Genomic DNA, 11747 nt, shown 5'->3' with positions numbered 1-11747 from the left:
AAAGAGTGTCTGTGTGCATGTGTGTGTGCTCACACTTAAGTCCCCCAGGGAGAAGGTTCCTTGGGTAATACCCACCCTAAACACTCCTCTTGGCATCCCTTATTAATAGACAGGAGTCTTAAAAGCAGAAGGAAGCTGAGTCAATGTTGTCCTCTGTAATGCATGGTAAAGACACTGTCAGATGGGTGATGCTGTGCACGGTATCTGGAGCAGGAGAGGAGCTCCCTGCCCACAGGAATTGAAATCTAAGGCAGCCAGATCTTGTTGTCCTTGAGACCATGGTTCAGGTCTTTGGGATGATGTGGGTCCATCAGAGCCTGGCTGAGCTGATTTTTAAGCCTTGGCTGTGGTAGCTCCCCTAAGGGTCTCTTTGGGCTTTAGGTGTCTTCCTTTTGACTCTGCATCAGTCCAGTGCTGAGGCTGATGCTTTGACCTGGATTTGCTGGCTTCATTTCTCTCCCATGATTTTAGACTCATTTGAAGCTTTTCTGGGTTTAAGTTAGACATCTTAATTTGTGTGGTTATTTTCCCCCAGCAGTATCCTCGATCCAAAGCCTTTTAGAGTTCAGCAAATTCCAGTTATTGAATGTTAAAGCCTGTCCAGTTCCCTCTTATTAATTTTAAGAGCTGGCACCCTCATGGCCTTTGAGGTGAAAGGTATTTGTGCAGCACTGATGAGCTCTGCTTGCTATGGACCTGCTGCTGAAAAGGTCTCGCAGTGCCTTCCTCATCACAGCATCCTGGTGTTGGACTCCAGTGGGATTCAGGCACATGTACTGGTGGTGTTCTGCTCTGCCTGACCTTTGGGCTGTAGTAGCAGAGCTAATCCGTGTCTCCAAAGGGAAACAGCGAATGAGGCTGTGTTCCAAACCCCGCAGGGGTTACAGCCCCTTCCCCTCTCCCCACCTCCCCCCCCCAGCCTCTGCATGCCCTGGAGAAGGTGTGATACTGATGGTCTTGCTCCACTAACCCGCAGGTGAAACGGTGTCACTGGTGGACGTGGACATCTCGCAGCGAGGACTGACCTCCCCTCACCCTCCGACTCCACCACCTCCACCACGAAGAAGCCTCAGCCTGTTAGGTACCATCCTGGAGAGCATCCTTTGCTGTGTGCCCCTATGGGAGCGTAGGAACTGCCCATCTCCTCCTTCAGGGAGGGAAGGGGAGAGCCTTGAGCATCCCTGCTCACCCTTCCCTAGCAGAGGAGTGCTTTTGCTGTTCACTGGCAGCTTCAGTGTTGCTCCTAGATCAGCCAGGAGGGGAGAGCGATGGGGCAGCAATGTGAGGGGGGAGGTAACACGTTGGGTTTGTAGCATTTCTGCTACTTTTGGGAACCTATCCCCTTCCTACCCATCACCCAGCGAGGCCGGTTCCTTTCTGTGCTCTCTAGTCAGTGGAAGCTCCATGGGAGCTCACCAGGAGCCGGGCTCAGCTGCTCATCATCCTCCTCTGGAGGAGGCTCCTCTGAGGATGGCTGAAGTCAGCCTTAGCAAGCAGCACCTTAAACTGCACATCCCATGTGCTGGGTCTGTGAAACCTCAGTTAATGCCTCTTATGCATGTGAGGAGCTGCTGGGCTGGAAACCAGCCTCCTGGAGAGTGTGTGAGGCTCCGAGCTGGTGCGAAGCAGCAGCAAGAGGAGGATGCTGAGCTGCTGGTGGGAAGCCCTGTCTTGGCTCCCCCAGGCAGCACCAAGGGCTGGTTTGCTCGGGCTGTGTGTCAGGCAGAGCAGAGCTCACTTGCTTTCCTGTTTTCTGAATCTCTCTTGCCTCTGTTCTCTCCTAGATGATATCAGTGGGACGCTGCCTACATCTGTCCTAGTGGGTCCAATGGGCTCCTCCCTGCAGTCTTTCCCTCTGCCTCCGCCTCCTCCACCCCATGCCCCAGGTCAGCTTAGCTTTAGCAGCAAGGCTCTGGCTTTCCCTTGAGGGACCTGGACCTTCTGGGGGTTGGCTTGGTAAATTCTAAGGCTGCACTTTGGGCTTTAGCAGCAGCGGTGCTGCCTGCGGTGCCCGCTCGGGGACATGTGGTCCTGCACTGCTGGGTGCTCAGGCACCCTTGTGTCAAGGCTCCCGTTTCCAGGTGGCTCTTGTTGCTCACAGTAGTTTTGCTGAAGCTCGTGGTTGCACCAGCTTTATCCTCAGTTCAGCATCTCCCATTTTCTCTGCTTTCTCTTGGGTGCAGCCCACCCCAGTTTGTGCTGTGTCAGGGAACATGGTAATGAGTGGCAGCGATGGGAGAGAGCTCTGGAGCAGGGTTTGGTGCAGGAGCCCCAGCTCTGCCAGCCAGCCTGGTGTGCATCCAGCTGCACAGCACACTGGGATGCTTCCTGTGCACTTACCCTTCTGCTTTTGGTTTCCTTCAGGACCCAGAGGGCTTTAACTGCCCCTTTTTCAGGCTGTGTGTTTGTTGTTTGCTATGTGTGCTGCTGGGCACCTCCCTGGCCTTCCCTCTGAGCTAGCAGAAGGAAATAGCAGGTGAAGGCACTGGGTTGGAGGAGCAGGTAGTGACTCCCCTGTGTCCCTCACAAGGACACTGTCCTTCCATGGGGCAGCCCAGCTTCCTCCTCCCCGCTGCAGCTCTCGACTCTGGGGGGGATGGGGTGACTTGTCCTTGTGGGTGACCAAGGCCTGGGCTGTGTCTCCCTCTGCAGATGCCTTCCCCCGGATTGTCCCCCTGAGGCCGATGGAGGCGATGCCCACCCAGCACCTCCAGTGCCCCCTGTACCGCCCGGACTCCAGCAGCTTCGCAGCCAGCCTGCGGGAGCTGGAGAAGGTAAAGGGGATGGGGGTCTAAGCTCTGCTTTTGGGGACTAAGCATCCCTTTTACTTCATAGAGTGGTTTGGGTTGGAAAGGATCATCTAGTTCCATCCCCCTCAATGCCATGGGCAGGGACACCTCACACTAGAGGGGCATAGACGTGGGAGCATAAGATTAGGATAGGACTCATCCTGCCTTTGTCCCAGTGAGGTCTTTGAGTCATTGTGGAATGAAATGCTTTCATCTCATGTGTTCTTTCACCACTTTTAGGTAGTAAGGGATGTGATGGTGCACTCTTATCCAGGAGCAACAAGTCCCAACCATCCCTGCTCCTGGGTGGATGCAACAGGGCACTTCCAACTTCGCATTTAAAAGGAATTAACAACAAGAGCAAATCATGTTGCATTTGGTTGCTGATAAAATCTTTCTTGCTGGCATCTGCTGATGTTCTGGCCCTCTCTCTGCCTAGTGTGGCTGGTACTGGGGACCGATGAACTGGGAGGATGCAGAGATGAAGCTGAAAGGGAAACCAGATGGGTCCTTTCTGGTCCGAGACAGTTCTGACCCTCGTTACATCCTGAGCCTCAGCTTTCGGTCGCAGGGCATCACCCATCACACCAGGATGGAGCACTACAGAGGTAAGAGCCACGGGGACCAGTCTCACTCAAGGTCTCAAAGCAGTGCTCTGGGCACAAAGCTGGCAAAAGGAGGCGGACACACATCAGCCTGTCCTTACTCTTGTGTTGAGGTTCTGCAAGAGGCCTTAGAAGCTGTGTTTGACTTTGCTTCTTGGGCTTCAAGAAGTGACTCTCCTTAAAACTGAGGAGCACAAGAGTTCCCTGTGCCTGTTTTCCTGTTTTCCCTGTTTCCAAGGCCTTGCCTTCATCAAGAAAATGATGATGGCAAGGTCTTGGGATCCTGTGCCACTGAGATGCAATGTACAGCACAAGCCATCACCCGTAAGCTTCCCAAAACGAAGCTGTTCTCCCTGTGAAATGGGAAGTGATCTCTGATTGTGGTGCAGCTCATCACCTTGCTTTGTTCTGCCCCTGCCCAGGGGTGCTTAACGGTGGGATCAGCTGCAGTTGGTCCCAGGCTGAGGCTTTAGCTCCATCGTGGTGGGGTTTATTCCTCACTACTTGGCACAATGTTGGCACTTTTTCTTCCTGCTGTGCTCAGCTCACCCACACGCTTGGTCTGCTCCTCTCCACGTGTGGTTTCCTGTGCTCACCCCTTGTGCAGACTGTCCTCAGGCTGAGGAGAATGCCCAAGAGGCTCCATGATGGGGGAGCTGCCCTGGGACTAGTGGGCAGGCTTTAATAACAGCTGCCTAGAGAGCCTTGTCATTAGCTGTGCCTGCAAATGATGGGGTCAGAGGCTTCCCAGCCAACCTGCTGCAGAAAACAGTGGTTTGCAGCCCTTCAGAGCAGAGCTCATCCTTTTCTCATTGCCCTTGCTCCAGGGATGCTGCTGTTGTCCTCTTGCACCTCTGCTAGCCAAGCCTGGCAGCTCTTCTGGTCTTGAGCCCCTCTGCTGCGGAGGTGGCCCAGTATTAAGTGTAACCCCTCTAGAGGCAGTTCCCCTGTCCCTGACCGTTGCATGAGAAGGAAGGATTTTCACCACCCTGTCCTTATATAGAAACTACAAGCAGCTTTTGCAGCTGGAGGAGATGTGAGGCTGCTTGTGCCATGGATTCTCCTGCATAACTGAGTTTTGGAGCAAACTTCTCTTGCTGCTGGTCTGGCTGCTTGCTTTGGGTTTGGGATATGTCCCTTCTCTGAGCATCCTGAGCCCGGTGTCCTTCACTTTCCTCCCACTGCACGGATGAAGGTTGGTGCTGCCACCTCCAGCCATAACATCACATCAAGGACTTCACTTTTGGGTGCAGTGCCTGGGTCTGTGTGGGCAGCAGCCCTTTGCTCCCCACCAAGGCCTGGCTGCTTGTGCTGAATGTGCTGCAGCACCCTGGAAAACTGCAGACTTGAGCACTCTGATAAACCAATGCAGATGACAAATGGTAAGAGAGAACTGACCTTCAGGTTTGAGGGAGATGAGAAGCAGAAAACAGCATTTATTTGTCTATTTTTAGGCAGGCTGAGGATGCTGGTGCTTGTCCTTTGCATCTACTGACCACTCCTAAGGGCTCATACAGATCCAAGAGTCCCAGGAAGAATTACTTGTGCTTGCTGATCCTGGATGTTTAGCAGGTGCTAACCCAGATCATTGCTCCCAAACTGGTCTGGGGCAAGGGTGAGAGGTATCTCTTCCCAGGAAAGCCCCCCTGGAGCAAGCCTTGGGTTGTCTATAGCCCTGTGTTGCTGGTTGCTGTCCACCCTGCAGGAAGGTGTGAGTGCTGCAATCCCAGCGCTGCTTCCTCTAGTGTTTCTGTAACAGGTTGGTGCTGCAGAGCCTCTGAAGGTGCTGGGGGACCTGCTGGCCTGAAATACATACTGGGCACCTCTGATTTGCCTGGTAAAGGGGGATAAATGGCTGCGTTTTGGTGCAAGGAGGAGGTGTCTGGTTGCAGCACTAAGACACTGTGAGACTGGTCTGACTTGAGGCTTAAACTTAAGCTATGTAGAGATCTGCAAGCAGGTTGGAGGGCCTGCTTGCCCGTGTGGTCCCTCTCCAGCTTCAGTGTGTGCTGCTCCAGCTCAATGCACCGTGTCAGGCGGCAGCACAGGCAGGGCTGCATCCGTGTCCCTTCACCCTGCTTCTAGCTTGGTAGTAATTTGAATGAAGGTGCTTGGAGCAGCCAGCAAGAGCATAAAGCTGCTGAAATAAGTGGTCCTTGGCAGCCCAAGGGCTGGCAGAAGAGGACTCCAGCACCTGGGTCACCTTTTACGTACCTCCATCTGTGGGCTTAACCACTCTGATGCAATAGCCTTCTTTGGGAGGGCTGCTGAGGGGATGCTGCAGAGGAGCAGGGGCATCTGTTAATGCTCTGTTCAAGTATGTCTTGATAGTTTAAGTGTTAGACCCAGCAGTTGTTGCAGGCTGTTCACAAGTTCAGGCAAGCCTGACTTGAGGTCATATTTGGGCTGTAGCTGTCACATTGTCATGTCTGTCTGTGTATCCTCAGCTCTTGGGGAGCGCTGCTTCCAGTGGAACAGCATCTTCACAAGCTGGTGCCACTGGTGCTTCCTCTTAGTGCCCTTCCTAGGAGAAGGTGTCAGCCTGGGGCATTCCCCTGGCCTTTGAGAGCATCACTCGTGGCTAAATGGCTCCTCTTGCTGCCAGTGCTCCTATAACATGAAGCCTTTTCTGTTCTGTTGAAAGGGACCTTCAGCCTCTGGTGCCATCCCAAGTTTGAAGACCGCTGCCAGTCTGTGGTGGAGTTCATAAAGAGAGCAATCATGCACTCCAAAAATGGGAAGTTTCTCTACTTCCTCCGATCCAGGGTTCCAGGTGAGTGTCCTGCCCTGCCTCTGGGGACGTTTTGCTCTGTCATTAGCTGCTGGGCTGTCCTAAAGAGCCACTTTAATGTGGCTTTGATCTGCTGGGCTCAGTGCCCTGCTCTGCGTCCTTGCCCACTGACTTCAGAGGGATCCTGAGCAGCACAGCCCTTGCACCACTTACTTGTGGTAAGTGGAGACTACTGGTATGGAGACTTCCTAACCCTTTCTTTCCAGGAGTGTGGAAACATAACACCACCTCACACTGTGACAAATGGAGCTGGAGACTGGAACGCTACTCCCTCAACGAGCAGTTACTTGGCTACTAAAGCTCCTCTTTCTTCCCTCCCCCAGTGTCAGCACTGCTGTTCTTAGGAACCACTCCATGCTTTGTAGTTTCCCAGTTCTCCCTTAGCTGAGACCCACCTGGGGCTGTCAGGAGGGAGAGACATTGAGCTGAGCTGTGGGAACGTTTCCAAGTGTGAGCTCAAAGTGAGCCTCGAGCTCACTCGATAGATGCTGTAGATTCAGAGTCCCTGGGGAGACCCTGATGCCAGAGCCCATCAACAGGCAGGTGCTTGCAAGCAGGGAGGGAGTGTCAGTGAAGCTTTGTTGGAGCATGTTTGATTGCATGCTGCTGGGATTGCAGAGTGCTTGTTTCCCCATCCATCAAGCTCTGGCTCCTTAAATGGGCTCACATCTCCTGCCTGCTAAATCTGGGCAGGCAACTGGACCAGTATCCTCTGCGTTTTTTGTTTCACTCGTTTGTCCTGGTGTACCAGCAAGCTAGCCAAAAACTCCAGTGTGAAAGGAAGGGGAGAGGCTGCCAAGTGGGCAAATATGCCCCTTAATTGTGAGAGAGCAACAGTGGGGAACAGGATCTGGAGGGCGGGTGAGTGGGGATGCAGGGAACAAAAGGGAGCAGGACTGGGAACGCTGCCCTGGGAGATGGGTGGTGGCAGTGAAGCAGAGAGGGGCAGGACTGAGCGTGAGGATTCTTGCAGTAAATCTGCAACTGAAATGGCAGTAAATTTGTTCCCTATCCACACTGCCATCGTGCCTGCAGACCCTGATGGTGACAGTGACCCCTGTGACACTGCAGCAGGGAGAGGATTTGGCCCAGAGTGTTTCTGGTCTAGAGGAGGAGGGATGGGATGTTCCTCCGCAGGGTTCCTGGCAGTGCTGGAATCACAGCCTGGATGTGTTCAGTGTTGCCCTCTGCTGCAGACACTGCCAGTAACTGGAGAGCTGATAGAGAACATGGCTGTGCTTTGTGGAGGAGAGGGATGTGAAGCTGGTTTTGCAATGTATCCTACCTCCCAACAATCCTTTCAACCTAAAGATGCTTTATCTTCCTGATCCTGAGACCTCTCCCCTTTGAGAATAGGGCTTTGGGGGCTTAGGACTCTAGGCAAATACTTTAGAAAGCAATTGCTCTAGAAAAATATCACCAAAACCAGAAAACAGCCCCACCAAAGAGTGCTGAGGAGTCCCTTCTGCCTGTCCCCCTACAAGCTGTGCTGGCTCCAGGTCCTGCACCTCTCCATCGGGGTGCAGCATTAGACCTGGGCTCTTCTTCAAGTCCCTGCTCCTTGTAAAACAAGGTCTCCCCCCGATGCCTGATCTTTAATGGGGGAACACTGAGGATCTGCATTTCCCCGCTGTGCTCCTTAGTGCTGTTCTCCTGCCCAAATGTTAACTGCTGCTCGGAGGAAGGGGCAGTTTCCAGCTTGCATCTGGCTCCTGGCAGCGAGGCATGTGGCGAGCTCAGTGCGCCGAAAGTCCCTGCTCCTTGTAAAACAAGGTCTCCCCCCGATGCCTGATCTTTAATGGGGGAACACTGAGGATCTGCATTTCCCCGCTGTGCTCCTTAGTGCTGTTCTCCTGCCCAAATGTTAACTGCTGCTCGGAGGAAGGGGCAGTTTCCAGCTTGCATCTGGCTCCTGGCAGCGAGGCATGTGGCGAGCTCAGTGCGCCGAGCTCGTGCTGCAGCCCCGTAGCTGCTGGCTGAGCTCCCAGAGGCTAATTCCTCTTTGGTAGGAGAATAGGGAGCGGGGGGAGAATCCAGCCTTCAATTGATTGCTGTTCTTTGCGTTCTCAAAAGCTGGCTCACAGCTTCCTGAGCTGCCCGGAGCAGTTTTGAGCCCATCTTAGTGTGAAGAGCTTTCCCTTTTCTCCTTTCTCTCCGTTGCCCTCAGAGACAAGCCAGCAGGAGGGGGTTAGAGTGTAACTAGCTGTGAATTCTTCTGTAAAGACAGATAAAACCTTGTGCTGTGAATGAACCCAGCTCCCAAAGATCCTTCCTGATGCTCCTGCCGACCTCTTGGTTCTGTGGGCTCAGTTGTTGCCTGTAACTCTGATGGAGGAGGTGGAGTGGAGGGAAAGCTGGATGCAACTCGCTTTCAGCCCTGCGAGGTTGCTCTCTGCGTGGGGAACTGCCTTTGTGCCCAGCCTCGTGACCCCAAGAATGAGCAGCTTGAGCTGCCCAAATCCTCCAGCTTTTTAATGCTGTGCAAGAACTGCCCAGAGGGTTGTGCAGAGCAAAGCCTACGTGCAGCTCATGCTGCCCGCCCTCCCCTTTGGCTTGCTTCTGCATCCCTTCCAAGCTCTGTTGCTTCTCAGTGTAAAGTGATGCTTCATTTACAAGCCCTTGGAGAGGGGTGGTTGGGAGCTTGTGGCATCCCAGGATCTGCTTTTCCACAGTCACCCCAGGACCTCAGAACTGTTGTTGCCCTGCGAGGAAGGCTGAAGATTCTGCAGCCAAAGGGGTATCACCCCTGAAAGACTCAGCTCCCCATTCCCAAGCAGCTCCAAAGCAGTGGGCTCTGGGATGACAGACTATCAAATACAGCCTTGCAGAGAGCTCCAGCTTTTCCTTGCCGCATCAGGAGCGGTTTCCTTCTAACATAACACTTAACTCCAATACTGCTTTTTCCCAAGGTCTCCCTCCAACGCCTGTCCAGCTCCTTTATCCAGTCTCCAGGTTCAGCAATGTCAAATCCCTTCAGCACCTTTGCCGCTTCCGGATCAGGCAGTTGGTCCGAATAGACCACATTCCCGAGCTCCCACTGCCCAAGTAAGTCTCTTTGGTTTCCTCCCTGACCCTCACCTCAGCAGCGAGAAGGTGTCTGTACCTGCAGCAAGAGCTCTGGGAGGGAAGAGTTGACTTCTTCAGCCTTGGGGTAGCAAGATAAATATCCTGAGGTGTGGAGGGATGTGTACAGGAGTGGTGACCAGCTCAGGAGTGAGGTGTTACCTGCCTCTGCCAAAGCTTTGGGGTGTCCTGTTCCTGCTGGATGTGACTGTGCTGGGTGGGCTGGGGGAGAGGTTCTGGTTGTCCTTGTGTGGTTGTGCTTCAGGGTTAAAGCTTCTGCCCATTCCTTCCCCAGACCCCTGATCTCCTACATCCGCAAGTTCTACTACTATGACCCACAGGAGGAGGTGTATCTGTCACTGAAGGAAGCTCAGCTCATCTCCAAACAGAAGCAGGAGACTGAATCCTCCACGTAGCGAGGCTGCCTCACTCATCTTGTTGCTGTCACTGATGGTACGTGTGTGCTGCTGCTCTGTGGGCTCAAACATAAACCATCCTGTGCCCTCTGATTGCAAAGAAAACACAAAACCCTCCCAAAGAAGCTGTGGCCATTCCCTCTGACCATTGTCCAGCTTTCCCTGGGGAGGGGACAAGGCTTCTGCTGCTTTCTTGTGCACGTTTGTGCTCACACAAGCCTGTGCTCACTCTTGTGCCAAACCAGCTGTGGTCTGGGGCAGGTCCCGCAGGCTGTTTGATCCCTATCCCCTTTATTCCCACTAGGAATTTGATTGTTGCCATCCTGTAGCCCAAGCCTGGCTGTGGTGGAAGGAGGCACGCCACGGGGAACCTGCTTCTGCGGGGCTGCTTCTGCTCTCAAGCTCTTTTGTACAGAGAAGAGGGTTCAAGACTCCTAAGAAGCACAGCAGAAGGGGAACAAGAGCTTCAGCTCCTGGCTGAGGGAGAGGGCTCTTGGAGACAGCTGAGCCCAGCTCGTGGACTCCTTGCAGAACAAAGAATGTCATGGCACTATTTACAATTTTTAGAAAGTTTTATTTTTTAATGTCTTTTGGTTTTAATTTTATTTTCAGCATGAGAAATACTGTCTTATGATCAGCTGAATTTTATGATCCTCCCTTGGAAACTTCAAGGTGGGGAGAGAGAAAAGAGAGATGGGGACTCTCTAGGAAGATCGTCTGCTCCAGGCGTTACGGCAAGACTGTTCTTTGGCCCTCACTGATGGGGAGATGCAGCCAGAGAGCTGCTTGGAGGCAAGACTGAGCCATGGTGACATGCAGCTACGTGGAATAACCTCTGGGAAGCAGGGAGCTCTGAAGAGTGGGCAGCTGAGCTTTGCAACTGGGATTTGCAGGATGATCCTATCTGCTTTTAAGTTGGGCCCAAGGAAGGAAGAGCACATGAGCCATTTGGATGTCATGGAGCCTTCTGCCAAAGGGAACGGTTGCTGCTGCACTGGGATCATGGGCTGCTCCTCTGAGGAGGCATCGTTCCCTGAGCCAACACTGGAAGATTTTGCTGAGCCTCTGATAAGTGAAGGGAAGGTGACAAAGCTGTGGCTGTAACTGTTGCTGCAGTCCATGGACCAAAGGTACTTGCTACAGTGATCTCAGTCCTGCAGAGCCATGGGACATGCACTTTTAGCCTTTCTCTGGCTGTCTCCAGAAGCTGTGAATGAAGTGGCTTTCTGCTGAGCTGTGAAGGATCTCGACTGGGAGTTGCTGGGGCATTAAGAGGCATCTCTGGGCTGACTTGGAGCAAGAAGCAGAGAAGTGAGGGTTCTCCTGGAACAGCATCTGATCTCTGTGAGCTTGCTTGCTGCTTCCTCCTCTCCCTGCGATGTCCACAGAACCACAGCAGTTCAGAAACAGTAAAGCCAAGAGAGGTGGCTGCTCTCGTTGTGTTTCTGGGCTTGGCATTGGCTAAAATACCCCTTCACCCTTTCAAATCCTGGTCTGTGAAGAGTTTGCATTTCAAGTTTAAAGTTTGCTCAAAGTGATGCTGGGAAGTCTGGAGAAGCATCTTTCCTCCTGCATTTACTCCTGTGCCCTCAACCCAGCGTGGTCTGAAGACGTGATGCTGCGTGTGGCCTGGGCCTGTGGATCTGAGCACTCCGTGAGCACTCGGACCACACTTGGTCTTGCCCTGCAGGATGATCCGAGTCCTTGAATTAGACACACTCCTGTGGATCTTAAAACAGCCTGGAACCCCCCCCGATTGTCTGCCTCTGCCAAGTGTTGCTACGATGGGTGCTAACAAACCGTGTCCTCCCGCCCCTCACCGTCACCTCTGGCCTCGGTTTTGGCCTTTGAGAAAGAAAAAGGGTGGTTTTTAAAAGGATTTGGCTTCCAGATGAAACGAACTGAGCTTCAAAACGTGTAGAAATACCTCATCAGACACTTCTCACTACTGACTTTGTGTCGCGTGGTTGGGGCAGTGGTTATCGGGAGCTGCCCCATGATGCGCTGACCGGCATATCCCGACCCTTGGTGCAACGGGAGCTAATCCCACCTGCAGCTCCCGTGTCCCTGTGCAGGGACTGGT

The 11747-nt window shown here is 53.2% G+C and overlaps 1 protein-coding gene across 1 annotated transcript in view; it reads left to right on the top strand.

The window, feature by feature from the left end:
- The window catches only part of SOCS7 (suppressor of cytokine signaling 7), a gene marked incomplete at both ends in the record, with an annotated part of 11721 nt that extends 2020 nt beyond the window's left edge, over positions 1–9701 (top strand). The window contains 7 exon segments of the mRNA XM_010022374.1: positions 977–1081; positions 1785–1886; positions 2653–2774; positions 3229–3397; positions 6039–6167; positions 9095–9230; positions 9544–9701. Coding sequence (XP_010020676.1) covers positions 977–1081; positions 1785–1886; positions 2653–2774; positions 3229–3397; positions 6039–6167; positions 9095–9230; positions 9544–9701 — 921 coding nt within the window.
- Between the last annotated feature and the right edge of the window lie 2046 nt (positions 9702–11747).

The sequence above is a fragment of the Nestor notabilis genome, unplaced genomic scaffold, assembly GCF_000696875.1.
Source record: "Nestor notabilis isolate BGI_N333 unplaced genomic scaffold, ASM69687v1 scaffold18979, whole genome shotgun sequence".
NCBI lineage: Eukaryota > Metazoa > Chordata > Aves > Psittaciformes > Psittacidae > Nestor > Nestor notabilis.
This window is presented reverse-complemented; position numbering and strand designations above follow the sequence as displayed.